We start from the raw sequence: 25,970 nt of genomic DNA, 5'->3' as shown, positions 1-25,970 counted from the left end.
GCTAAGGCATTCCAAAACGTGTCTTTGGTTTTCTAAGGTTCAGACAAGTGAACAGTCTTTGACAGTCTTATGCTTTTTGGGAAAACAGCTTTTAATGCATATAATCAGGTCACTATTAGTGATTATACTCTCCTCAAACAGTCATTGAATAATCACGTGGATGTTTTGTAAATATTCAAATTGCTTCTTGATATTTGTGCCTTAAAATGAAAGCTTACAATATTTAATCAGTATCTTAGTGCTATTTATTTTAAATGTGATATTGGCAACAACATCTTAAAACATTAGTGCTGAAATTTTTTTTTACATTTTTATTTTCATAATATATATTGTCATATTGTTCTGAAATAAGAGCCGGCAGATTTGTTCAGTTCGCCCTGATTTCCTTATGCAAAGTGAGAAAGCAAGAATTAAAATGAGAGACGGACTGATGGAGTGTTGGACAAAATGTATGTTCCCTCATCACGTCCACCCAGCACGGCCATTCAGAGGAGGCATCATACATTACACAACATTTCTGTCATTTCTGCAATCCTATGTCCCTGGCTGTCACTCAAAGCTGAAGCAGTGCTGCCAAAACTTTGAGTGAAAACAAACAAACAAAAACCTATTAACAACTGCAAAGAGTTGCCAGAAAAGTTTTTTTCCACGTTTCCTTCCTGCCTGCAAATCTTCTCACTCATAACAAAGATGCTGACAGTACAGAATAACGTGCACACCCATCTGATCATATAGAAAATAACAGCAGATCATCTCGATGTGAATTAGATGCAGTGATTAGTATGGCATGGGCAGTCGTCTCTTGTATTAAATGACGAGTGTGCTCAAGATTTGAACTAGGCAAAGATGTTGGCGATGAACTCTCTGAAGCGTTTAGCGTACTGCTCTGGATGAACTGTGGAGATGTCTGCTCCTGCCTGCAAACACACACACGGTTGATGAGAAACAACTCGCTGGAGAAGCAAAGCAAGCCTTTACACTCTGCAGGGTAAAGACCAAAGTGTGTGTAGTGTATACAAAACAGTCTCTTTTAAACACACTCATCTCTCACCCCATGTTTGACAGCCTTGGCAGCATGAGCAGCTTTCTTCTTGGTGTCGTACTGTGTCAGTACGCCAATCAAACCCATAAAATAAACCTCTCTCTGGGGCGCACCTGCATGGGAAAGATTCACAGCATTAGTTGGGTGATATTGATCTTCAAGTGTGATCTTATCAGCTGCAGCCAAGTGTGAAATGAGGTCTGGTTTTAGTAGCTGAATACACCAGACATATCACAGTGGTCAGGACTCACAAAGCGCACTCTGAACAGCATACACATCCACGTAAGGGTCAAACTCTCCAGGACCCAAAGGTTTGAAGGAGTTCATGTAGCCAGCGATGCCCTCAGATGAGGCTGAGCTTGGGGCAAGTGCCAGGACGTTTTCATCCTCCCCTCCGTCCTCATAAGACGACGCCATCTCCCTTTCTTCTTCCTCCTCCTCTTCTTCCTCCTCAGCTCGCTCGACATCATGGATGCCCAGCAGCAGACTGTAGTCCATCATCTTCATATGCACCAGAAACTGAAGAAACATTGCACACACACACAGAAAAAAGTCATATGAGATATAAACACTGGAAGAAGTGATTTCTTAAAATCGCCTTTTTTTACCTCAGTATCCTTGTCCAGCTTGTCCAGGAGCCTCTCTTTCTCCTCATCACTCACGTAAACTTTTTGCATGTTATTCCTGAAGTCCACTTTCTTATAGGTGGGCAGTTCTTTCAACTGAAGTTTAATTTAGTGAAGGTTAAATTAATTACAATTAACATAAAAAAACCACAGTACTCATTATCAGCTTTATTTCTAGTGACATGAAAAATAACTAAATAATAATACCCTGAAGTTTTTCCAAAACACACACATTTTGAAAAGATCTGAGGTTATTTAAAATATATTCAACCAGCTACTTCACAGCATTTTATTTAGGTCAGAGTTGGTCTGGGCCAAACAGAGGGCTGTTGTTATCTTTCAAAATTTTACAGTCAACACACACAATTCACAAACGCACATGCAATAACAATTCAACCCAAAACTGAAGAGGTTTTTTTTTTTTTTTTTCCAAGTGCATTCTCTGATTTCCAGTTAGACACTCACACCTTCAGACAGGCTGTGGTGGCAGCTGAAGACAATTTATTTCAGACTTTCCCTCTATATATTGTTTTGTTTAGATGAATCAAAATAAATAAATTAATGAATCAAATCAAGAATCTCATTTTCCCTTCTCTTTTAAACTAGCTTCACAAGACACAGAAGACCCCTGAGGAAAGATAAGACAGGTTGTTTGAACGATGCAGGCATTTTAAACCTCCCGTGTTTATTATAAATATGCTTTATAGTATGTCAGTCAGAGACTTTTATTATTCTTGTGCTCTGTCTTCTCCTTTTATTCAATCCCATCAGCAGGAGCTACTAATTCAGCTGTTATGAAAGCTTATGATATAAAAACTGAAAATCAAATGTGTATCTTTGGTTGCCAAAATCCAATGAAATAAATCCACTCTAAAATATAATGCTGTTGGGTAACTGAATTTATGAAGAACTAAAAACAAAGCTAATGCACATGAGCATCTTTGGAAATAAACTGTAATAAGATGGCAATAAGTGGACCAACATTCAGCTGCAGGGTTTACCTTGAGATCGTACTTGCTGTGTACATGCAGTCTGTGGCTGAACATGTTCCTCATAACTAACAGGTAGGTGTCCTCACTCTCCACAGTGACTCTGTACATGGCCAAGAACTGGGGGAGCAGCGTGCTCCCATGGCAGGTGACAATATGCTGGAAGGCAGAACGGCAGTGAATAAATAATGGATCCAAGAAGGTACGAGCAGTGCAGTAAGGCAGAGGGGAATAAATAAAATTGCTGCTGTCTTTGGAAAAAGGTAAAAGCAGACTGCAGGAAAAATAATTCTTGCACATCAAATATTGTTTGTTGTTTAATTGTTGCTGCAAAGGCTTGTGTTTATGATTAGGTCTATATTTTGTTTGTCCTAGAGCAAACACATGCAGGTGACATAGCACACATTTCTGCTTTTTGTTGTTGTTGTTGTTGTTTTAGCTCGACACCACTGATCTACAAGCGGTAACAGCGCACCAATTAGAAATGTCATTGTCATCAGCATTCAGCATTCTAAATTTAATTAAAAATGTTCCACTAGGAACAAAAGAGGATTTAACAAATTTTCAGACCTCAAAGAAAGACAGTGGAAATAATGGATGTAAGCATAAACATTGGTCATCTGTTGGCTCAACACAAATGTTTTGTATGAACAACCTTCAGATCTTGAACAAGACCATTAGTTGTGGTTGAAAGCAGTTAAAAAAAGCTTTTAAAAAGAACGCATGCTAAAATTCTTTGTGTGTTGATTAATAGTTCTCATTTTGATGCGTCAGTAGAAAGAGCACAGGCATTAACAATAAAATCGGCTGAATTTAATTTAGCTGATTGCGTTTCAGGGTCTTTGCATTGCTTATGCTGACTCACTGCCACACACTTGTGTCTTGTTGGAAGACAGATGGAGAGAGCTGCTGTTAAAGTGTTTAACACTTGAGCTTTTCCTGCTTTAACAAGTGAAAAATATTTGCAAAGAAAAAAGGTTTTTAAGACAAAAAAAAAAAAAAAATGCAGACATGCTATGCTACCCTAAAACACACACACACACACACACACATATGTATATATGCAGGTGTGTGTTTTCACAGTAAACAAACATATAAAAAGGAAACCAATGTCTTTTAAGTAGGACAAAACGAAATGCTATAAAATCATGGAAAAGAGGACAGGGATTTGAACTGATGTGTGACGTATGTGGTGCCCTGCGTCACTCGTACCTGGTGATAGTCAGAGAGGATGTTGTGCATTTCCTCCACCTCCTCACTGGAGATTTCCTTTATGACCAAAGTGCGGTCATACGACGTCAGCAGCAGCCCCTCAGACTGCCCCTCCTCATCTTTGAGTGGAGGGCTGCGGGCCAGAGACACCTGTTGGTGATAGTGAGGAAAACATCATGGGTCCACGACACATCAGCTGTCTGAAATGTCACCCTGTTGTTTAGCGTGTTTAAGTGAAACACTTTGGAGATTTGTGATGCAGCCTTTTATGCCTCTCTACTGGGGATTATGTTTTCAGGTTGTCCCATTGTTCATCACATTTCTATGACTGTGGTAATGCCTAAAAAGAAATTTCTTCAATTTGGCTCAAATATTTACTTGGACGCAAAGATGAAGTGATACAAATTTGGAAAACAAAGGTTGAGCTAACTGTGACCTCACAAATATATTTTTGTCTGTGAATCATCACAAAATTAATTTCCTTATGAATTTATGACACCATTTAGTTGAAATGTCATGATCAAATGAAGTTATGTTTATTATATTCAAAAGGTAAAAAGGGCCAGTGTCACAATTTTCAGCAAAAACACTTCTGAACAATCCTATTTTGGATCCAAGTTGAACATAAAAAGATTAATTTAAAGACTATTCTCTCTTGTAGGCCTGCTTCTTACCCACACACTTTGCCTCACATCATTGTGTGCTAACCAAATGTGCACTGTGCAAAGTGGAAGATGGCTCTGTGCCACCTGGTGCATGCAAATATCATGAAGAAATGTAAATTTAGATAGGAACAGATTGAAATGTACAGAGGTAAAAAAAAAAAAAAAAACCTTGAAAGGTCTGAGTTAGTGTTGTTTGTTGGTCTTTCCAAGCTTTTCTATCACAATCAAAAGCTGATTTGTTGTGAGTTTACAGCTGTACCTGGTAATCTTGGTCGTCAATGCCAAAGCGTTCTCGCAGGTTTCTGAACACCTGTGGACAGTATTCTTTGAATTTGAACTGTCCTGGGAGATTCTCTCTGTGGAAGAAAGAAAATTAAAATATCAGTCTGTACAGGAAGAATCAGTGCTTCAATAATTATTTTAAAATGTGTGTCACTTCACTTAATTGTCGCTGTCTGCATCTAAGCACGTTTCAGCGGACCAAAGAGTTATTTTATCAACGATAACATGGTGACATCCCTTCTGCTTTGTGCAGCTGTTTCTGTGCTGATGTACTTATACAATATGAATGAAATTTCATATTAGAGATAACCAAATAATAATAATAAAAAAAAAAAAAACTGACATATTCATCTTTGGCTGTTTAGATTATTCGTATTTGACTGAGCGTACAGCTGTTTCCAATGAGACCGGTTTCCACATCAAATCATGAAATAAAACACTGAAGTAAAAATCTCACCAAGGCAAAGAAAACATATTTTCCTGTTCTCTCTACTTGTTTTTATAAGTCTTTACACGAGCTGGATTCCTGAAAGGATTTAAGGATTAATGAAAGCCACTCAGTTTCGTAGACTCTGTCCTTATAGGAAGCAAACCACCCAGCAGGCAGCGTGAACGGCACAGCTTCATAAACAGAATTGATTCAGTAGTGTACTCTGACTGACACTGTGACTGACACACTATGATGCGTGAGATCTGAAACATCTTCAGACGTGGAGTCTCACACCTATTAGTGTTCTGCTGTTACACAACCTCTAAAGCAGGTTTTACAGTGGTAATTAGTTTGCAAATTCAATACACAATAGTGATCTTTTTCTCGCTGGAGTGACATATTTACATATTACAGACAGTATTCCATACAAGAGCCAGTTTTATTTCTTTCATCTTTCTGCCTAATGCCTCTGTTATTGTTAGAGGTAATAGCTGGAGCTGAGCTGGCGCATTAAAGGTACTGTTGGCAGGCAAAAATCCGTTGTTGTTCTCAAAGGGGTCCGCAATTTCTGATAAGCACAGGCAGGAAAATAAATCAAAAGAGCTACAGAAATCAGTGACAGGAAGCAGGATGACGGTGGCAGCTGAGAGGAGCACGGTACTTATTAAAGAGGTGGTTGTTGACTTTTATCTTGGTGCTGGCTTTGAAGTTGTCTGGGAGCAGCATGACAGGCACAGGCACCTGGCTCAGGTCATTAATCTGCGATGATCAATGGATGTAAAGTTGAGGAGCACATTCACAGTGAGGCCAACACCAAAGATTACATGACTCAGTAAGCAGGTCACATACCTACCGAGTGATTGACTCCCCACATCAGCACACTCAGCACGGGGTCACTGGCTCGGAAGACCTCCACTTTCTGCTGCACAAAGTGCTTCTTCTTGGTCTTCCTTTTTGGGTTCAGATTGTTGCCGGCAGCACTGGGTGAAGACATCACACTTCCAAAGGGGTCCCGGACTGTGTGTGTGTGTGTGCGTGTGTGACAAGAGTCTCTGCTGTCAGTGTATGCAAAGTAGTCTGAAGTCCACCCTGTGTGTGGAGCCTTTGCAGCAGCAGCCTGTTGGTGCTGTAATCCGACAGGACCAGCCACTGTTTGGTCCATTCAGTCCAACCAGGACACCAAGACTGTGCACCACTACTTGTCAGGGATTTTATGGTGATATAATAGGCAAAAACTGTGCTCATTCATTACATTTTTCAAACTTCAGATAGGAAAACTAAATTGCCTTAGTTTACTGTCCGCAAATTAACATCAACAACAAAAAAAAAAAATATATATATATAATAATCACGACTGTTTGTATGTACAGCATTTTCTTAAATAAAAGTATGCTCTATATTATACAATATAGCCCATAATAGGGCTACTCAATTTCAAATAAATGTTATGCATTCAAAATTCTTATCATAAGTGTTAGTATATAGTTAAAGAACAAAAGTAAATGCCTTTCGTTTTGGTCTCAATATTGACTTCTGTTGGCTTCAATCTCATGTTGCTTTATTACAAATTTAACTGAGGCATTAGGAGCTGATTGCATGCACAGTCTGTTGTTTAGTTTTAAATATTTTTTACCATGTTGTTACCCCTGTATCTAAATGATTTGCAATATGTTCCTATCAGTCAGCGCAATCACCATATCAGTGTTACCCTATAAGTTATTGTGCAGGTTTCTCCCACTTTAATATTGCAGACGGCTCACTACAGCCCTGGCTATCACTGCATGTTACTGCACCCAAGCATACAATCTATAATGTCCATATGGTTAACAGGAGGCTCCAAAGTGCTGCCTTTTCTGTTACTGATGTTTACCATAACAAAATACTTGTTTCTATGTTGTGATGCATGTTTTTTTTTTTTTTTTTTTGCCTCATTCCTCTTCCTGTTATTTCATCCATGATATTTGTTTAATGGATTAGATGGATTTGCTTTGTATGAAAATGGATTTTTATTTCCCAAAATTATCTTTTTTTTTTTTCACTTTATTATAACAACTCAGAAACTTGACACCAAAACACATGAAGTCTGTTCGGGAATTCTTTTGTAATACTGTCCATCAATATCTGCATAAGTTTGGTTCTTAATTGTATTACTTCCCTCCCACTCCCTGGGTGGATTGACTAAATAAAAGCCACAGGATGAAAAAACAATGCTGCCATGTTAGTTTGTGCTTAAAACATTACGGACAATTCGTATTGTCAGATATATTATTATAAATAAAATATCATATTCAAAGTAACATAAATAGGATTACATCTTTCGATTATGTACAGAAATTACAATAACACAGTTACAGTGGTTTACGAGTAAAAAAGAAATCCTGAAAAATATATAAATATGACTGAGTACACATAAAACATACTAAACCACACCTGAGCCTTATGTATGATATGATATGCTGTATATGCTGTAATGTAAAAAACAAACAAAAAAAAAACAAACTTGTTCCTATAGACCTAAAGCTGACTTGAGATAACATCTTGCAACTTTGAAAATAAAAAGTAAAACACTTGACTATGTGCACCCCAAAGTGCAGATGCAGTTTCTGAAGCTTCTTGTATGAGGGGACAGATTGTCTGAGTGTGTCAGTGTCTCGCTCCAATGTCACACATCAGTTTTGATATGTTCAGTAGAGGGCGCAAGGAGACAAAGATACACCTGATTTTGAAACGGATTTTCACTGGCAGGGAGCTGCCTCTGGCAGATGGAGGATGAAAAGTCAGGCACCGGTTCACTGTGGCTGGTGTTCCTTCATCTTTCTCTCATACTGGTAGAGAAGCTACAGCCTGCTCTGCTTTTTCTCAAGGCAACAAGTCACTTAACAACTCAGGCTGCCCTTCTGTTTGGTATTTGAAGAGACCGGCATGCCATTCTCATCCACACACCAGCACTTGCCACGCTGCTTGCCACGAGATGACCAGCACTGCACAAACAGAGCAAGCAAGCAGACAATGGAGCTTAAATATGGAGCTGCAAATGCAATCGCATTGCTGTTGATTTCGTTATTTCTTATGGGCCCTCGAGATTCAGATATAACTCACCTGCTTCTTTCTGAAAAAACCACGCATGTCACAGTTGGGCATGTAGATATCATGGTTTGACTTAAATAAATGGGCATCCAGACCTTGGATCAGTGTTGTTAGCAGTTTGCGACACGGGGCCTGTAGGAAAAGTTCACATAGATGTAAAATGCATGTCTGATCTCAGGTTAAGGATGGACTGTTTCACTTAAAGAGACAAAGAGGAGTTTTACCTCCTCTGGATCATCAGCGGGTGCTGGATCTAGGATCAGATAAAGGCATAAACATTTAGCATTGATCACATATTATTATGTGAATATTGTTTATGCATATATACTATCTGCCAAGTTATCTGCCAAGCTGAAATTTCTCATCAACAACTAAAACACAAAATAACTCAAAGAATTATTGATATATTCCATGACATCTCCAATCTGTTTATTTCACACCTTTCGTAGGACTAAGCAGTTGGAAAACTGTAAAAAGAAGTCCCTGTTCATTTCAAACTTTAGTTGGATCATCAAACACTCACGATGGTGCCACAGGGATATGTGACAAATGTCTGTTAAATATGATATATAAAAATGTGACCCAGCCAAAAATCAAGACAGATATAATCAGCAAAGAGAATAGTGATGCCTCAACCACAGAACAACGCTGCTCTGTTCATGCGTTCACATCGCATTCCAGCCAGAGTGTTGTGTGACACTTACCTGCAGGGTTGTTCTGTTCAGTAGGGTTGTCACTGCTGGCATTACTGCAGACTCCTCTGCCCTCCAGCAGGGCACGGAGAGGCCTTGGCTCATCCTCTGAAGGTGCACAACGCAGACCATGGGCGCAGCTCAGGGTGTAGACCCCACATGGTTCTCCGACAGCCAGAGCGGTGGCGTTTACATCAGCAGACGGCTGACTCTGTGAGGGCTTTGCTTTACAGGCACGACATCCTCTGGCTGGTGTGGACAGCGGCACGGGACTTGACAGAGCTGGCTGCAGAAGGAGCACCACCAGGATGTTTAAATACAGCAGCATCTTACACTGAAAGTTGCCAGATAATAGATGTTAAAAGTCCTATTCTAACTCTGTTCCCTGTTTTCACTATCTTTGTTTAGTTCCACAGACTGCAGTTGGTCTGTGTGTCAGAAGGGGTTATATAATACCCTCAAGCCAAGATAAAGTGATAATGAGGCTGACAGACACTACTGGCAGCAGCTTTTAAAGAGCCCAAACCAGCAGGGAAAGGTATGGGAGGGTACATGATGGAGAATTTTAGATTTCCTTCTCATTTCCACACAGCAGAGCACACCCCGTTTGCCCTTGTGTCTGACACATACACACTCACGCATGCTCATACCATTTGTTGTTTGTCATCCTGCAGCATAGTGATGTTTTGTTTTTTTTTTTAACTGATTCCTCCTTGTGCTGTCCCATTGCACTCTCTTTAAGGATAATTTATTTCCCGAGGTGAGCAACCTATTGAAGCTCATTTAAAATGTGCTGTTTAACTCATTTACCAATTTTGCCTTTTTTGCTGGTAACATTATGATTTTTATCTGAATTCATCAGAATTTGTCTTAAAACCTTTGACCAGTAGATTAAAATGATAAATCACACCACCAACACCATTTCAAATAAGTACAAGTTAAATGCAAAGGTCCATCAGTAATTGATGAATCAATTGTATATACTGTAAATTTAAATTCTTGTAACTTAATTCCATCTACTTTCATTCATAATGCTTCATATTTTTCATATTTTAATTACATTTCAATCAGGTATGACTTTGAAATACAGTGATTCAGCATTATTTTGCTACAGTATACTGTTGTTTATTATGAACTGACAACATACAGATCTTGACATGTTGGTTAAGTCATACATTCAATAAAAAAAACACACATCAAAATACATGCAAGAACCTTGCCATGTGAAGTATTCCAAATAATGCAACTTCAGTTTGAAAAAAAGTTTATCCAGTTACAACAAGAGGAGAAAAAGTTTTTTGCACTTCCACCCTTTTGCCCTTGTTTTTGACATTAGGACTTTTCTTTAAATAGCAACCACTGAACAAAGACTTTGCTGACAGAGTGCATTTACAAAGTGTGTAACTTCAGGGCTAAAGGTTCAGAGGAACTGCCTGACACTGAGAGGCTGAAGGAGTGCCACTCAAAGCTGGATGACTAAGACATTAATAGCCACGAGCAAAAGGTCCCACCCAGTAAATTCCAGCATGGGTGAGTCACACATTAAATTAAAAAACAGGATCACAAAGATCCTCTTCTAACCTGAAGTACCTGACCTCTTCATCTGAGATAATGTCTATGAGAATAAAATGCAAATGTAAACATTGCCTAATATTAATTATATTGAACAAAGGGAAATGACTACTCCGTAGGATTGGCCAGGCTCTTATTGGTATTACTGACTATGATGGAAGTTATGCATCAGTGCATGGGAGACTTTTCCCACAATTATTTATTTCAATTTATACTAAACTACTTATTAAAATATGTTAAAGTTGAAATGAGTGGTTGGCCATGCAACTAAAAGATGATAAACTGGTAACTGTTTTCATTTAATAATGACATCAGCTTTGGCCCTCATAGATTGTGGTGGAACATAGTATGTATAGCATATGTATAGTAGAGATGACAAAAATAATGTCACACTTAATTATACTGAAATGAAGTTAGTTCCTACCTCAACATATACACATACAGTACTGTGAACAGGTTTTGGAGTCAGTAATGCATGCCATAAAGAACAATCTACAAAAAGAAGAAGACTAAGGAGTCTTGTGAAGAATGCTCTGGTCTCCACAGAGACCTCATCTCAACCTCATGGAGTCAGTCTGAGATCAGACAGAAAATATGCCCAGTGTCAGTTACTAATAAAATGGATATGGCCACCTGCTAAAGGCCACACTGCGTCACTTACAGAGGAAAGGTTAGGTATCGAGCAACAGCTCTTATATCAGTGATAGTTAACAAGGATGTGGCTGTCTGTTCTTCATGATTTGTCAAACAAACCCCTGAAGTGGAAATTCAGGATTATCTGTGTGGGCTCTCCAAAGTAAAAATAAATGTGTTTTTACTTTGCTGTGTTAAATACAATCACATTTTAAAATTCAAACATTTGAAATTCAATTTTGTTTTGCTGTGAATATTTTGTGTATTGCCATGTAAAAAAAAACAAACCAAAACAACCCCCTCCAAAAAGAAAAAGGTAAAAAAAAAAAAAAAAAACAGTGGCTGCTGAAACGGCACGTCACAGGTTAAACACCACGCGCTGTATTTTCCTCTGTCCTGATTGGTGGAGAGGGCGGGACTTCCGATAGCGCAGGTTGGACATAAAGTGACAGACTTCACCTCCTTAAAACTGGAAGAAACACCGGTGGACGCTGCGTTACAAGTTTTAAAACAGTAAGGAAACAACATAAGACAGCGGGGCTCTGAGCAGTGTGGTGTGTGAGGTACACTCATGTTTACACGATATCATTAGCGCGGGAAGACGCTGAAAGCAGCGAGCCGGCCTCAACTGATTCCTCCCTGTAGTTTGGGAAATGTGATGCTGCGTTTGAGGTTGGCTCGGAGATTGGTTTACCGTGAAAGTGAACACGCAACAAAACGGCAGAATGAGGCAATAGCTCGCTTAGCTGCTTACTCTGTGAAAAGACATCACCAGCTGGATGCTCCACTATTTTAATACAGTTTAATTCCGACGAAGCTATCATTTCTTTTCATTGTTTTTCAGAAGAACCGACATAACATGTTGAGGGTTTGTTTGTTTGTTTGGTTGTTTTTTTTGTTTGTTTGTTTTTTTTTACGAAAGAACCTCAGTAAAACAAAGAAAGACAGAAAATAAGTTATGAGAAAAGGGAAGGAAGGAAGGAAGAAAGAAAACGTTTAGTCAGCTACCTTTTATAAGGGGTGATGAAATTCAAACCCGTAAAGGTGGATTTACCTGAGCTCTCTGTCTACGTCACGACCTGCCAACCCAGTCAGAGCCTGCGGAGGGGGGAAGGGAGCCGTACAAACACGCTGTTACAAGGGGAAGTCATTCATTAAAAATTTATGGAAACCGAACTAGATAAGTGGAATAAAGTACCATCATTAGGCTATTTATTGTGCACTCAGTACAAATAACTCGTATTGCTGTGTCACTCTGTAATAATTACAGATTATTTTTAGACAGGCACCGTTCAGATCCTTTCTAACTCATTAATCGCTATGCAGACAGCCCTCACTGATCCTGGCTCTTCTTCGCCACTGTCTGCAGATAGCCGTCTGTCCCGAGCACGTCCACAGTGGGCCAGAAAAAAGACAAATATTTATTTGCCTGAAAAATGTTGCTGTCCGCCTGTTAAAGAGAAAACCAGACCACAGACCTTCAGGGCTAAACTGAAAAACGCTTTATCCACACTTGTTAAATCTGGACTAACTAAAAGAAGATATTAAGGACAGTTTACAGACAGTTTAAATCTTTTTTCTGATTACCAGCTGTGACATCATGTGGCTGGTATTGTTTTCATTTTCTGTGTGTGTGTGTGTGTGTCTGTGTCATTATGGCAAAATGTAGTCATGAGTTACTTACTGTAGTGGAAACCACCACAGACGTTGCTTGGAATACTTTGGCACGTGTTAATAAGTCTGATTTTGTCACTGTGGGTGTCACAACATTGCAATATATTGTCACGAAATTTGAAAAAGAAACTTTGCAGTTGCCATGTGATTATGCCACCTGTCAACATGTTGATTATGACCTTTATTTAATTTTTAAGCACAGGCTGACTCACACAGACAGACATGGTGTGAGAACAACAGAAAAACCTGTATGTATGTTTTAACCAGTGATGAGGCTTAATCTGGTTAGTCATTTAACTGCAGAATCTGAGAATATTCAGTGTAGTAATTAACAAAGTGTGTGTGTGTGTGTGATTTGATTTTAGTGTGGGTGTCTTTCATGTCATGAGAGATAAGAGAAGAGTTAGCCTAAGACTGAGTCAGTCCCAGATTACTTCGGGGTGGAAGACACCCAAGGGAGGTACCTGACCATCACAGGTTTAACACAAAAGAGGGGACTCACGTTTTTGCCTCTTGGCAGTGTACAGTCACTGTCCAGGCCTTTGCTTGTCTGAGGAATGTGGGATTAAACGTTAATGGAAAAACACAAACGCAAACACAAAGGGTTTGGCCTGAGGATCAAACCCAGGCCCTCCTTGTTGTCAGGCAACAGTGGTAACCATGTTGTGGTCAAAGATGTTTGCTTTCCCTCTGCTTGCAGCTTTTATGACTGCACTGACATTTAATTGTTCTAGAGTTGTTTATCACAATTGCTCTGCCTCCAGTGTGCGTCAACAGTGGAGGCATCAGTGAAGTTTGGACTCAAAGACGGTTTTTTATAGTCTGCATCTTGTGCACTCTAACCAAAGTTATTTTTTTTTTAAACATTAGATTATATTGACTAAAGAATCCCTAGACTCTTTTCCCTTTAAGTAATTATGTGATGCGATTTAGCATTTTTTTTTTTTTTTTTTTTTTTAAAGTAACCCCCTGAACTAACTAAAGCAGCCTAAAACCATAACGCTGTTCGGTTTGTCTCTCTCTCTGTCCTAGATTGTAATGATTTGCAGACATGGACGACATAAACCTTCATTATCGCTTTCTGAACTGGAGAAGGCGAATCCGTGAAGTGAGAGCAGTGCGATACAAGGAGCGGCTCAAAAGGATGCTGAGAGATGGAGACATACTCAGGTAACGGTGATGTGTCATGTCAACATGAGGATTTAAATTGGAAATCATGTGGTTCATCCTCCCCATTTTATGCTCCAGCCCTTCCTTTGCCTGTTGAAGTAGCGCGCCCATTTGTCATTTCCTTGTGTTTTGCAAAGGTCATTATTACAGTAATATTTTTGTTTCTCTTGGATCTCTTTGTAGGTATCATGGAAATTCAGATGAAGTTGGCTGTTTTATTGCCGCCAGGCCATTGTCGAGAAGAAATCGCTATTTTGAAGTAAGAGTTAATGATTTCCTTCCTGTTCTTGACTATGAATTTGTCATGGAGGAGACAGTGAAAAAGCAATCAAGAAACGGTTACTACCACACATTTAATTTGTTTGATCTAATGCCACAAGAAAGTTTCCTGGCTGAACTGCTTGACTGCATCATGAATTCTGGATAAAATGCAACTCAAGCCCAGTAACCACTCCTCTTAACCTGGTTGTTCCCTCAATATCCATGCAATTTATTTATTTGCATATTCAAGGAGTATTATTTGTATAATTTCCTGCAAATTTTTAAAATAAGCCTGAGCAAAGTGGTGACACAGAGATGCCCTGGCCTATATATCTCATTTTCCAGTTGTAAAGGAACACAATTGTTTTTTTACAATTATTAAGTGAAAAACTATGATGCAAAAATTATGCTAATTGTATCACAGTCATGATATCTTTGTAAACAACTACAATATGATTTTTGTTTCTAATTTGCATATTGCACACCTCTCTTCCAACGTGTCACCTCTGATTTCACTTCTACTTCCTGTCAAAACGATACATCATTAAGATTTGTTTGTAGTTTTAACTTCATCGTGTTAATATATGTTTGGGATGTAAAATGACACCTTTATTCTCTTTGATGAGAAGAGACTTGGCAGGTGTTTGTTTCCAACTGCTCGCCTTCACCTTGTTGAACCATAGTGGAAGAAATCACCACTTCGCCTTGGAATAACATACATCTGAGACCTTTCAGCTTGGAAAGAGATTTGTTGAATTAGTTGCCAGCTCTTTCACACTGTGTGCTTTAAACAGGTCATGCAGTCATTGCTAAAACTGGTACGGATTTGTTTACATTTACATTTACATTAGAATCCAAAGCTGACTCAGCAATTCAGTCCCAGTCAAACACAGAAATTGGAAAATATCAGGTTTTAAGATTTAAACCATAGATTGACATCAACATGCTAAGCAGGTTGCCCGATCTTAATTAGATTTTTTGCTGCTGTTCTGTGAATTGCCAAGCTCAGTTAGGGTTACTAATATCACTGTATTGTAAAGCTTTTGTAACTATGGAGGCAACAATATGTTATTGGATCGGAGGAGAAACCTAAAGGAAACCAAGCAGAATGATCTGAAGTGTTGAGGAAGGAGAGTCACTTAATTCACACTCATGTCCTTCTGCAGAAAGCTCATGCTACTGATAATGAAAAACATCATACAGAAGTTTTCATAAATTGAAAATCTTTTAAATAGATTTTCAAAATAGCGTCCTTCATTTCAAACAGATGTCTGCACTTTCTGTTCAGATAGTGTTTCCAGATGGCTGTCATTGTAAAACAAAAACCCTATAAAAGGAGGTCGTAAATACGCAGTTGTTGACTGAATACATGTTGTTGTTTTAAAAGACCAGGCAGAGGTCTTACCTGCTGCTGTGGAGCCGTAATCTCAAGACCTTGTTGTTGACACCAGTGGACCCTGACTCTAACCCTTTGCCTATAACTATCAACCAATAAGACTCAATTGATCCTGTCAGCAGAATCGGTGCTCTGTAATAATCCTTTCACAAGTTTACCTACATAAACTTCTTTTTGAGTTTTAATTCCTTTCTATAGTAAAGTTCAATAATCTTCTGTACTATATACTCCAACATAAACATCATCTGTGTTTTTCTACAGCCTTGGCTTTATATCAGATCTGACAGACTGCTTTCAGCCAAATAAGTTGCTGCTCGTTACAAAGCATTTGCTGATTTGTTTATTTTGCAGTTTTTGGTAATATAGACTGAGGTGCACTAACATCTCAGGACGGTAGCTGTTTCATGTTCAAACTTGCCTAACACAAACATCTGATGTGTAGTAAAACAGTAACTCACCCTCTCAGCCATTATACTTATGTGTTTTTTAATGCTTCATGAATCACGTAGGAGGAGAGAGGAAGCAATTTACGCAAATGGTCTTGTGAGCTAATACATGACATGCAGAGTTTATCTCTGACGTAGATTTTACAGATCATCTGCATTTTTTAAACTGAGGGGGAAAAAAAAAAGATAGGGGTGTATTCACTCTAACCCACAGGGGACCACTGCTGAAGTCATGGGAAAGAACTTAAAAATTTCCTCCTCTGCTTGGCCTGGATTTGACAGCAATTCTCCAGTCACTGTGAGCATGCTAATGGTCCCCTAGGGATGATGTCATATGGTCAGTATTCAGTTATGATAACAACAAAGCAGGCTAGCCCTTGTCTTCAGGCTTTTCACTTTGATCCATCATGTAGTGTTTGTTCAGGGTGAAACTATACAGTTTTATGTTGGTTTGGAAATTCCATGAAACGAAAAGAGGAATAGAGCTGACCAGAAATTCAAATGCTGTGTAACAGCATGTAAAAATTTGGGGTGGAGCCTGAAGGAATAGAAACAGCAATAAATCTGCAGCACTTACATGTGTTTTCTCTGAGTCTTATTTCAGATCAATAAAACCAGGATTACAGTAAAGTGCAAGTGTTGATTGGCTTCCTAGGAAGAAATGTTGTGTCGTCCTTAAGTTCATTTCACTAGATGGCTACATCATTAGTGATATTTCTGAGCCACTTGTCTATACTTTATGTCTAGTGTTGATTAACAAATGTTAATATACAACATATAAAGACCATGAAAAAATTTTTCATAACAGTGGCTGACTTATTTTTCTGCCAACATCTAATATAGTAAAATTAAAATAAAAAGTCTATGTCCTTCACCATGACTTCATCTCCCTTCTTTGCCTCAACCCTCTCAACAAAGTTTGTTCTGCTTTTAGTCCCTCACAATGTAGCAGCCTCCCACAGATTATGTGTTTTGACTTGTCGGTGTAGGTGAAAGCAGCATCCTTTAAATTCTAACCTGGCATCCAAAGATGTGTCAAAGGAAAAAATTACTCCTGACATTATTTAGAAGAGCTATTAATATCTACAGCTTCTGTCTGTGTTTTGAAGTATGCTAATGCCATGTTATTTAAAGGTTATAAGGAGTGCTTTCAAGTAAAGGTGGTGACAGTGCTCTTTTAAAAACTGTTTTGTTTTCCAAAAGAAAAGGGTTGTTAATCTGCACTGATAGCTCCTGTCTTGTTTCTTGGTGAGAAATCAACATGTTTCTTTTCAGGTGACCATCATGGACACAGGAGTGAGGGGGATGATCACTGTTGGTTTGGTGCCTCAGCTCTACAAACTGGACCATCAGCCGGCCTGGCTCCCACATTCTGTGGCTTTTCACGCTGATGATGGCAAGTAGGTGTCATTGATGATTTTACCGATATACACTCGATATATGACGTGGCGGCACATTTTTATACATCCCATCAATTTTTCCACAAGAACACTGGCTCTTAGATTTCAGTGATGCACATGTTACAGAATGCGGAACTGACTAAAGAGCACTTTTGTCTGCTCATGAAAAGGAACTGCGGTGGTGTGACAAACGCAGAGATTTCTTGTACAAGTTTGGTTATCATTAAGAGAATTCCCTCTCAATCCCTCTACTGAACTCTTTTGGTCCCCTTTAAACACTTGCCCCCTCACCACGGACATGGGCAATATTGGCTAAACTAGCCAACCGGACTAGTTTTTTTTTTTTTTATTACTATATTTAATGTAAATACATTATTTAGTACTTTTTATTACAAAGGCACACTTGTATGTTTTTATATTGCATTTTTCTTTTCCTATTCTTAGTTGTTCTTGCTTGACCAGGCCTCAGTTCTCAATTTTGTAACCCACCTCATGTGCATGCTGCTGATAATGTGCCAGTGTCGCATGTGTCTTTTTCCATAAGCGGAAGAATTTTCTTTGTCCTTGGAAGTTTTTCCTGTGAACATTTCTCAATATCTGACCCTTCGTGAGAATCTGTTCAATCTCTGCTATTTGTCTTTCCTCAGGATCTATATTGGCAACACTGTGGGACAACAGTTTGGTCCAAAATGCTGCAGAGGTGACAGGATAGGCTGTGGAGTGTCTCCGGACCCTGTTGATGGACAGTTGACAGTGTTCTTTACCAAGAATGGTAAAGAAGTAAGTGGTCTGTTATCTTTGTATGACTTGACCTTAAGTATAACTGAGCAATGTTTGCATCAATGTGACTTGTCTTTTTGTGGTAACGATACTGTGCGAACCTGTACTGTATGTGAATCTGCTCTTAGGTTGGTAATGTGGAAATCCCAGCATCTCCTGAAGGTCTCTACCCTGCAGTGGGAATGCACTCTTTGGGGGAAGAGGTTCTGTTGGACCTGAATGCAGAGTGGGGGATGGAAGATGATGATGGACAAATGATTGTGGACAGTCATGAAGAGGACTGGGGCCGTCTCCATGACATCAAGGTGACAGGCACGGTAAGCCCAAGAGGAGAGAGAAAGATGAAATATTTGAAATATGGATGTCATTTTCACTCAGCTGTAGTTTTTAATCAGTTTACTACGAGTAAAGATAACTCAACATTCAAAAGGTTGTCTCACTCATAAAAGGATGCTGCGTAACAAGTGGCTGGTATCAGGGCGTTAATGAACCAGAGTAAATCAGATTACTGCTCTACAACACATCAGCATGTTGTCAATAAGTTTGTAATGTTTGAGGTTTGGCTCCTTTACTCTTTTAGGTCATAGGCAACTGTGTTTCCCCATCCTGTGCTAGGTTGCACGTGAAGAAAAACTACCAGATGACACTAATAATATTTGATGATTGCCTGGATTAATATCACTTGAGTCACTGTCAGTCAAGTCTGCAGTGTTCTTTCGAAACATGTGTTTTATGAAAAACCAGATGTTGAGTTACAATGAGAAGCCACTTCAATTTGAAATTCCCAGCTGCTTCAAGAAAAAGAACCAAACTAGAGATGCATTGCTACAGTTACATTTTGGGTGTTGATTTGAGAAGGAGAAGTACAAGTGGAATAAAAAGACATTGTTTCCGCTGCACAGATTTTGTCAGTTTGTTGTTAGTGCACTGATAGTTTAGGGTTAAGTGTCATGGATATGTGTCACATCCAAAATCAGAAAAATCAATAGTGAAGATCATAAAGGCCAAGTTTTAGACAGTGGTTTTAAACCAAATCTTCCAAGAGCACACAGAAATTCAGACGTAAATATTAGTTGTTGCTAAGCCCCGTATAAAGAAAAAGAAAACAAAGAGAAACAAGCAAAAATAAAAATGTTTTTCTTAGAGGTGTTCATTGACCTCTCTCTTCCCCTCTATTTGTTTGGGTCTCAACCCCTCCCTGTAACGGCAGGGCTGCAGTGTTTGTGTCTGACTCAGGCACTGATACACACGAAACCTGCACTGAAAGGGGATGGGAGGAGATCGCAGCTGAAGAGGCCTCAGGCAGGAGCGAGTAACCTTCATGCCACCCGCACATTTATTTACCCTTTATTTCTATAAATCTGGCCCTATCATGTGTGAAGGCAGGGCCCACAAACCGCAGTCTGAACTTCCTGCAGCTCATCAATTGCTCATCAAGGGGCAGATAAAAAGTTAACAAAAGTTAAAGTGTCAAGTTCAACTTCAGGGTTCTTTTTCAACCGGAACATCATTTGCAGTGCCTTTTCAATTTGCACAAATCATGCCTCCAAGGGTTATTCCTTTTACAGTTGCTGGAGCTTGTGGCTGCATGTTAGGTCAGGCATATACTGGACACGTCTATAGTGTTAACATGCAGGTGTGGTGAGGACTCATTTTCATTAAGTCACGGGAAATCCAATATTGGCTACAAAATATACTGAAACTGGCACAGCTGTCTCCAGAGTAGGAGGTGATTTGCTAAGGCAGCCACATTTACAACTCCAGAGTGGCTGTTTACCTCTTGCGGTTGTGCTTACATACTAAAATAAGGAAGATAAGGAGGAGTATTAGCAAAACAAGAGTTCTTCAGAAATGAATCAGACTGTAAATGCCAATGACTGAGACTCAAATTCAGTTTGTTTATTAGAAGTAGGTTTATATGGATGCATCTGTTCATAGTGTGTCTCGCATGCTGTTATTGATGCTGCAGTGATAGTCGGTGGGTTTAATGTGGGAATGCCATATTTTTAAACACTGCTGGGCTGTTGTTTTTTTTCTTAATCAACAACAGCAAGCAACAGCCTGGACACTCTTTAAATGCAATAGTATTTTCTTCGTTATCTTTAGTTGTGCATATTACGGGCCCACATGACATTTAGAACGGTCGCTCTGGAAAGGGTTCAGTTTTGGTAGTGTTGACTTCTTGTGCTGCGTATCGTAAACATTTTTCTTGTCCTTGTTGATGTAGTTTTCTTTTACTACTACAACAGTATTGTGTCAGCTAAACAGGTCCAAATCCTGGCCTATTTTTTTCCATACAGAAAGAATCACATAACTTTGCGACCTATTTTTTTCTTTTCTTCCATCTCGTTATCTAACATCCCTAATAGGATGGTGTGAGAATAAAAAATGTGCTTTCATCTTGTTGGATTCTGGTCTGTCCCAACCTGAGACGGAGGCAGCAGCCATGCCAGTGCAGACATGCTATTACCAGCAGTGAAACGCAGTGTTCTGTTTGAAAGAACTGAGATGTTTTTAAGTCATTATAATCATTTGAACAATTTCCACCTGTGGTTTTGCAAGGTTCAATTACCTGCTTGGCTAAAACAGGGATGTGCTTCAATTAGTCTATTCATCTAATCAACGAGAAAATGTACTGTGAGGGTTATTTGGATAAGAGGGATTTTTATTTTATTTTACAAACATACATTTTTATGTTTAGTTTTTATATTGGCTTTGATTGGATTCAACTTTGTCATTGAAAAGTACAGGGACTCAAACAATGAAATAAATGCGATTCAGTGTCCAATCCGAAGTGCAAACAATACATATATACAAAGCTAATGCCTCAGTAAGTGCTGCTTACTCTACGATGAGCTTTTCAGAAACAATTGTGAAAGTAGTGCATCATGCAGTGTGGAGGTTAGTGGAACAGAGGATACTTTGGAAATGGGTCAGGCTTCAATGTAGGGCAGCCAAGATGCTTTAAGTGAGCCTATATAATAATGCTGAACATCTGCCACTGTAGCCAAAAGGGGAAAATAAAGGTTTATTCTTAAATGCCAAGACAGTAGCACAAGTAGAGAGGACTCCTGAATTCAATCCAGAGACAGCTATTCATTGGTCATACCAACCAAAGAAGGTTGTAGCAGCGAAGCTCCACTGTTTCTGGGGGATAAATGCCTGTTGTCTACCTTCTTCCAATTCATTTGTACTGCAGAGAAAATAGTTTGGCTTAATTACACCTAAAATTAGATGGTTAGAGCCATCATTAAATCATTAGTATCAGTGCAAGAATTTGTGTTTAAACCTGAATGTGAATGTAGATTGTGTGTACAGTCTTTAACGCGTGTGTGTGTGTGTGTGTGTGTGTGTGTGTAGCTGCTGGAGTACATTGGGAAAGGGAAGAGCATTGTGGATGTTGGCCTGGCTCAGGCCCGCCGGCCTCTTAATACACGCTTCCACTACTATGAACTGGAGATCACAGATGCTGGAGAGAAGTGTTACATCGCCCTGGGGCTGGCACGCAGGGTAAGAGCCTTTTTCTCAACGCTGTAGTGACTGTGTGTCATTGTCATTGACACAATATTTCACTGTACACACATGGTGTACAGTAAAACTCGGATCTCACACCTCATCACCCTCACACACACCACTGCTCTCATTGTTTCCAGTCTGAGTGATGGATGACTGAAAGAGGAAAAGCTCACAACAGAATAATATATTATCTCATTTTACCCCCACATCTGGTTTTCCATCGAAAGAAGGTTGTTCCAGTTAGATCCTAATCTACCATCTCAACCAGAAGGCTGCATGAAATGAGTAATGGTGGAGGTAGATCTGAAATATCTGATTGCTGCATTTGTCTCAGTTTTTTTCCATATATGAATTACATGACTTTCTCTTTCCACACAGTCATTGTTCACAAGAGGCAGTAAATTAATATGGTATGCAGGAGTTCCTCAGGCTAAGCAATTTCAGCTTAATATCCTCATTAATTTGGCCCACTTGGGTAGTATTTAATTAGAAATGTTGACAGCCAGTGATGATCCATATTTTGGAAACAAGTTGGGTCTAAGGGGAAGACTTTTTTGAATATTTAGACATCAGTGATACAATCAGCTGCTTTTGGCCTCAAACAAAATCACAATGATCACAAATAATAATTAATATAAATAAAGTGGTGTAATAACTGCTGACGATGCAGTCATTGTATCAGTTTAATGACAGAGTAAGTGTGCCTCAGATGTTGTCATTCTCTGCAGGAACGTTCAGTGGTCGGTGTGCTAATTGTTACAGGAAGCTAATTGATCCAGCATCGGTTGTGCTAATCACGGTGCTGCTCGGCCAGCTGTGGTGGGTCCTGTGAGTTAGAGGACCATTTTTTCCACGCAGCATCGTTAATGTTTATGGTCCTCCTGACGTCTGTGCTGTCGTCTGCTGTGTGCAGGCATGTTGTGCCCACAGGTCAGACCTGCATTGAGAACAGAGTGTTGGCATCTCACGGATTGTTTTCTCAATGTGTCTGCGGTCTGTCTTCTAGGGTATTATAAAATCATCAAATGGTCATTCCTGAGGTTTTGGTCTACCTCCCCCATCATCTCCTGCAGGATGCATCATTCTGATGATGGAAGGCACTGCTCATTCTTACGAAAATCAAAACAAATATTTAGCTCTTTTCTTGAGTAATACATCTTTAACTATTGAATTACTAGTTGCTTAATGGTTGCTTCCAATGGACAAAGGTGCAATTGTTATGGCACAATCCTTTCTTTTTTTTTTTTTTTTTTTTAACTTCATGTAAAAATCTTCTTTTTACACAACAGGTGCTGGAGATGCGCCATTACTATGATGTTCTTTCAGTCTCATTTCATCACACTTTTTCCCACCAACTTCTTTTCTTGTCTGTTGTTTTGGCCATCATCACATCATATGATGGCTTAGACTTTAAATGCACATCTGTTGAATTTCGTGGAATCCAGTTCAAAAAGTCTCCCCCAGCATTGTAGGTAGCGGTAATTTAGAGATGACTCAGTTGAAATGAAAAGATGATGCTAGTTTGATGCTAATCTCCACATCCAAATATAGATGTAAAATGTTGTGTAGGAAGAAACTAATAATAGTAAGTCAGAAAAGGATCAGGATGTCATTTAGAAATTCTGTTTTCTGCTGACAACCCGTGTTTGGATGCATTTCCTACAATAATAATAATAATTGCAACTAAATGACACATGGTTAGTCTCAATACACAGAATTCAGTACTTTTAAGAGGCCCAACTGATTTCAGCAATCGTGAGAAACTCACAAAACACATCAGTCATTGTAGTTTGTGCTGATGACACAAATCTTTTCATTATTTGGAAAATGACCTGTGCATTTGTGTATTAGTTTATCCTTAGATTATACTCTCTCTCTTCATTTAAAGGACTACCCTAAAAACAGACATCCAGGCTGGAGCAGAGGGTCTATAGCTTATCATGCAGGTGAGTATTGGCTGATCGCAACACTCCATGACGATCAGTCCATGAGTTTTCTCTGCAAACATTTGATTTCAGATTAAGTCAGTCTTACAACACCACTATCAGTATCTAATTTTTCATTCATGTTATAAGCCATCACAGTAATGACGGAACCAAATCATCATGCACATTTCCAGCAATTGTAGATGTTGATAATTATTGAGAGCCATGCCAATGGGGCTGAAATATTTAAGAACTGATTTCTTCACCACTTTGTTTGGCTTCCATCACTTGCGCCTGTTTTTGCATCACCGTCTCTTCCATACATGACATAAAGTGCTTCGTTGTGTGTAGATGATGGAAAGTTGTTCCAGGGCAGTGGAGTCGGGGATGCGTTTGGGCCACGCTGCTTTGAAGGGGACATTATGGGCTGTGGAATCATGTTTCCACGGGACTTTAACCAGGATGGTGAAGGTGAACATCTCTTTTATTCTTTCTAGTCTTTTCAAAGCACTGGACATTACCACATGCTGCCTCCAACTGTCCTGCTCTCTGTTTCTGTGCCTGTGCCTGTGCCTGCGTTGTGTCAGATGATGTGGACGACTGGGACCTCGACACGTTTTCCAAGCCCAGCGAGGTTCAGAATGACTTGTATGCAAACAACGAAGATGATGAGGAGGAAGAGGGAGGCGAAGATTTAGATGGGAGAAAGGTCATGGTGAGTTGACTGCAGAGTCTGGGAATATAAACCCATGGACTCTTAAAGCCATAATACAAACATTTATGTAATCTTTCTGACGTCATGCTGTGTTTGAACAGGTGTTCTTCACCCGAAATGGAAAGGTGGTGGGCCGGAGAGAAGTGGCCTTACCAGTAGGAGGCTTTTACCCCACTATTGGCATGATGAGTTCAGGGGAGAAGGTCAGAGTGGATTTGCACCCCCTAAGTGGCTGAGCAGAGGGGAGGAAATAAAAACCAAGTGGTTAAATCAGAGCAAGTATGAATGATTAAGTTCGGGTAAATTTTGGAAATTTGACAATGAATAATACCTCCGCAACAACAGGCTCCAAGATGATACTTGAAAGTCACTCCTTCAGTAGGAGATTACTGTGGCTTTAGTGCTGTAAAAATATTTTCATATGCTGGCTAAGTTCTGTTATTAAGAATGATCAAATAATGCACACTGATATATTACATGTGCCTAAGAAAATCACTTTGTAATGAAATTGTTTTATAAAAGTGGTCGTCCAGTTAAAGATTTAAATGAGTTAAACACTATTTTTGACAATTATTCTCTGTAAAGGTCATAAAAAGCCAAAAAAAAAGGCTGACAAGAATAATGAATGTAAAAATCCAGATAAAGCAGGACGTAGCTCACAAATGGACCCCTTTTGTCCCCGTATGAGGAATTATATCGGCTATAAGTCAGCAGACATGTAGCACTGCTCTCCCAGCCTGTAGCCACACTGAGCACATTTTCACAGCGCCGCTACACTCCCTCCTATTGATGGAGTGTTAGTGACACTCAGTGGTGAGACCTGCAAATCTGCAAAAATCATATCTGGAAATCCATCACACTGAATGAACACTGAGTTGAATCTGAGTAAAAGCAGCTGCTTTATCACTGTAGTTCACCTCACATGTGGGTGCTTGTACGAACATGGAGTCATTCCATAGAGTTATTACTGCACATTTACTAGTAATGTGCAGACCACATTCAGTTTATGGGATAATTAAGTGCAATAACAATTTGTTGAAATGAAATCCAAACCATCATTATGACTTTAATGTTGTTATATTGGAATAATCAAAATTTGGTGGGTGGGTGTGACGATCACAACTAGCTGTTTTGCCTTTTTTTTTTTTTTTTTTTTTTTTAAATCAGGTGTACTGTTATTGCAATTATGGACAATGTACTGCCATTAAAAATGTGCAGAGATTTTGCAATAAATATCTGTATCTGAATTAGCAAATCCAAAATGTGGAGGAAAACTCCTCCACAGGATTTTCCTGTAGAGATGCTTGGTGTCATCTACCTTCTGTTAATGACGTTATCATTGTCCTGACACACCAACAGGCAGAAAACTCATCTCCAGTTATTTCAAGCGATGCTAAGAAATCTGACCATAGATTTTTATTTTTTTTCCTACAAAATTGGGGCATTTTAACAAAAAA

The 25,970-nt window shown here is 39.2% G+C and overlaps 3 protein-coding genes across 8 annotated transcripts; 1 reads left to right on the top strand and 2 right to left on the bottom strand.

Annotated features, from left to right (window-relative positions):
* Positions 1–84: 84 nt before the first annotated feature.
* On the bottom strand, positions 85–6,246 carry LOC115043586 (phosphatidylinositol 5-phosphate 4-kinase type-2 gamma-like). 6 transcript variants are annotated; one of them, XM_029502179.1, is made up of 10 exons: positions 6,100–6,246; positions 5,908–6,005; positions 4,794–4,890; positions 3,870–4,019; positions 2,670–2,816; positions 2,257–2,296; positions 1,651–1,763; positions 1,294–1,561; positions 1,052–1,155; positions 85–917 (listed from the first exon to the last, which is right to left on the bottom strand). In XM_029502179.1, exons 1-10 carry the CDS (start codon positions 6,238–6,240, stop codon positions 837–839), a joined length of 1,239 nt encoding a protein of 412 aa, XP_029358039.1. In that variant the 5' UTR covers positions 6,241–6,246; the 3' UTR covers positions 85–836. The 6 variants fall into 6 exon arrangements, with proteins under 6 accessions (XP_029358039.1, XP_029358040.1, XP_029358038.1 ...); XM_029502180.1 differs by having other exon boundaries at positions 4,794–4,871; positions 5,931–6,005; XM_029502178.1 differs by lacking the exon at positions 2,257–2,296 and having other exon boundaries at positions 1,651–1,764.
* A 1,058-nt stretch (positions 6,247–7,304) lies between these two features.
* On the bottom strand, positions 7,305–9,487 carry LOC115044158 (insulin-like growth factor-binding protein 3). Its single transcript, XM_029503028.1, has 4 exons — positions 9,038–9,487; positions 8,558–8,586; positions 8,346–8,465; positions 7,305–8,227 (listed from the first exon to the last, which is right to left on the bottom strand). Exons 1-4 carry the CDS (start codon positions 9,351–9,353, stop codon positions 8,123–8,125), a joined length of 570 nt encoding a protein of 189 aa, XP_029358888.1. The 5' UTR covers positions 9,354–9,487; the 3' UTR covers positions 7,305–8,122.
* A 2,156-nt stretch (positions 9,488–11,643) lies between these two features.
* Positions 11,644–25,165, top strand: LOC115044157 (SPRY domain-containing protein 3-like). The gene is made up of 11 exons (XM_029503027.1): positions 11,644–11,743; positions 13,937–14,074; positions 14,258–14,333; positions 17,453–17,577; positions 18,225–18,357; positions 18,486–18,674; positions 21,718–21,867; positions 23,762–23,819; positions 24,150–24,269; positions 24,386–24,513; positions 24,615–25,165. The coding sequence occupies exons 2-11, from the start codon at positions 13,956–13,958 to the stop codon at positions 24,747–24,749; spliced, it is 1,233 nt and encodes a 410-aa protein (XP_029358887.1). The 5' UTR covers positions 11,644–11,743; positions 13,937–13,955; the 3' UTR covers positions 24,750–25,165.
* Positions 25,166–25,970: the final 805 nt, after the last annotated feature.

Source organism: Echeneis naucrates, chromosome 5 (assembly GCF_900963305.1).
Source record: "Echeneis naucrates chromosome 5, fEcheNa1.1, whole genome shotgun sequence".
NCBI lineage: Eukaryota > Metazoa > Chordata > Actinopteri > Carangiformes > Echeneidae > Echeneis > Echeneis naucrates.
The sequence above is the reverse complement of the archived record's forward strand: the minus strand, read 5'-3'. Positions and strand labels throughout refer to the sequence as shown.

Coding starts and splice junctions, on each gene's coding strand:
- LOC115043586 (XM_029502179.1), bottom strand. CDS start 6,240: ATGTCTTCACCCAGTGCTGCCGGCAACAATCTGAACCCAAAAAGGAAG. Junction 4,891..5,907: donor AACAACCACCTCTTTAATAA/GTACCGTGCTCC, acceptor TTTCTTCCACAG/AGAGAATCTCCCAGGACAGT. Junction 1,156..1,293: donor TGCTGTTCAGAGTGCGCTTT/GTGAGTCCTGAC, acceptor TTTCCCATGCAG/GTGCGCCCCAGAGAGAGGTT.
- LOC115044158 (XM_029503028.1), bottom strand. CDS start 9,353: ATGCTGCTGTATTTAAACATCCTGGTGGTGCTCCTTCTGCAGCCAGCT. Junction 8,587..9,037: donor TGAACAGAACAACCCTGCAG/GTAAGTGTCACA, acceptor ATCTGATCCTAG/ATCCAGCACCCGCTGATGAT. Junction 8,228..8,345: donor GTTTTTTCAGAAAGAAGCAG/GTGAGTTATATC, acceptor CTGTTTGTGCAG/TGCTGGTCATCTCGTGGCAA.
- LOC115044157 (XM_029503027.1), top strand. CDS start 13,956: ATGGACGACATAAACCTTCATTATCGCTTTCTGAACTGGAGAAGGCGA. Junction 14,334..17,452: donor GAAGAAATCGCTATTTTGAA/GTAAGAGTTAAT, acceptor GTTTCTTTTCAG/GTGACCATCATGGACACAGG. Junction 23,820..24,149: donor GTCTATAGCTTATCATGCAG/GTGAGTATTGGC, acceptor CGTTGTGTGTAG/ATGATGGAAAGTTGTTCCAG.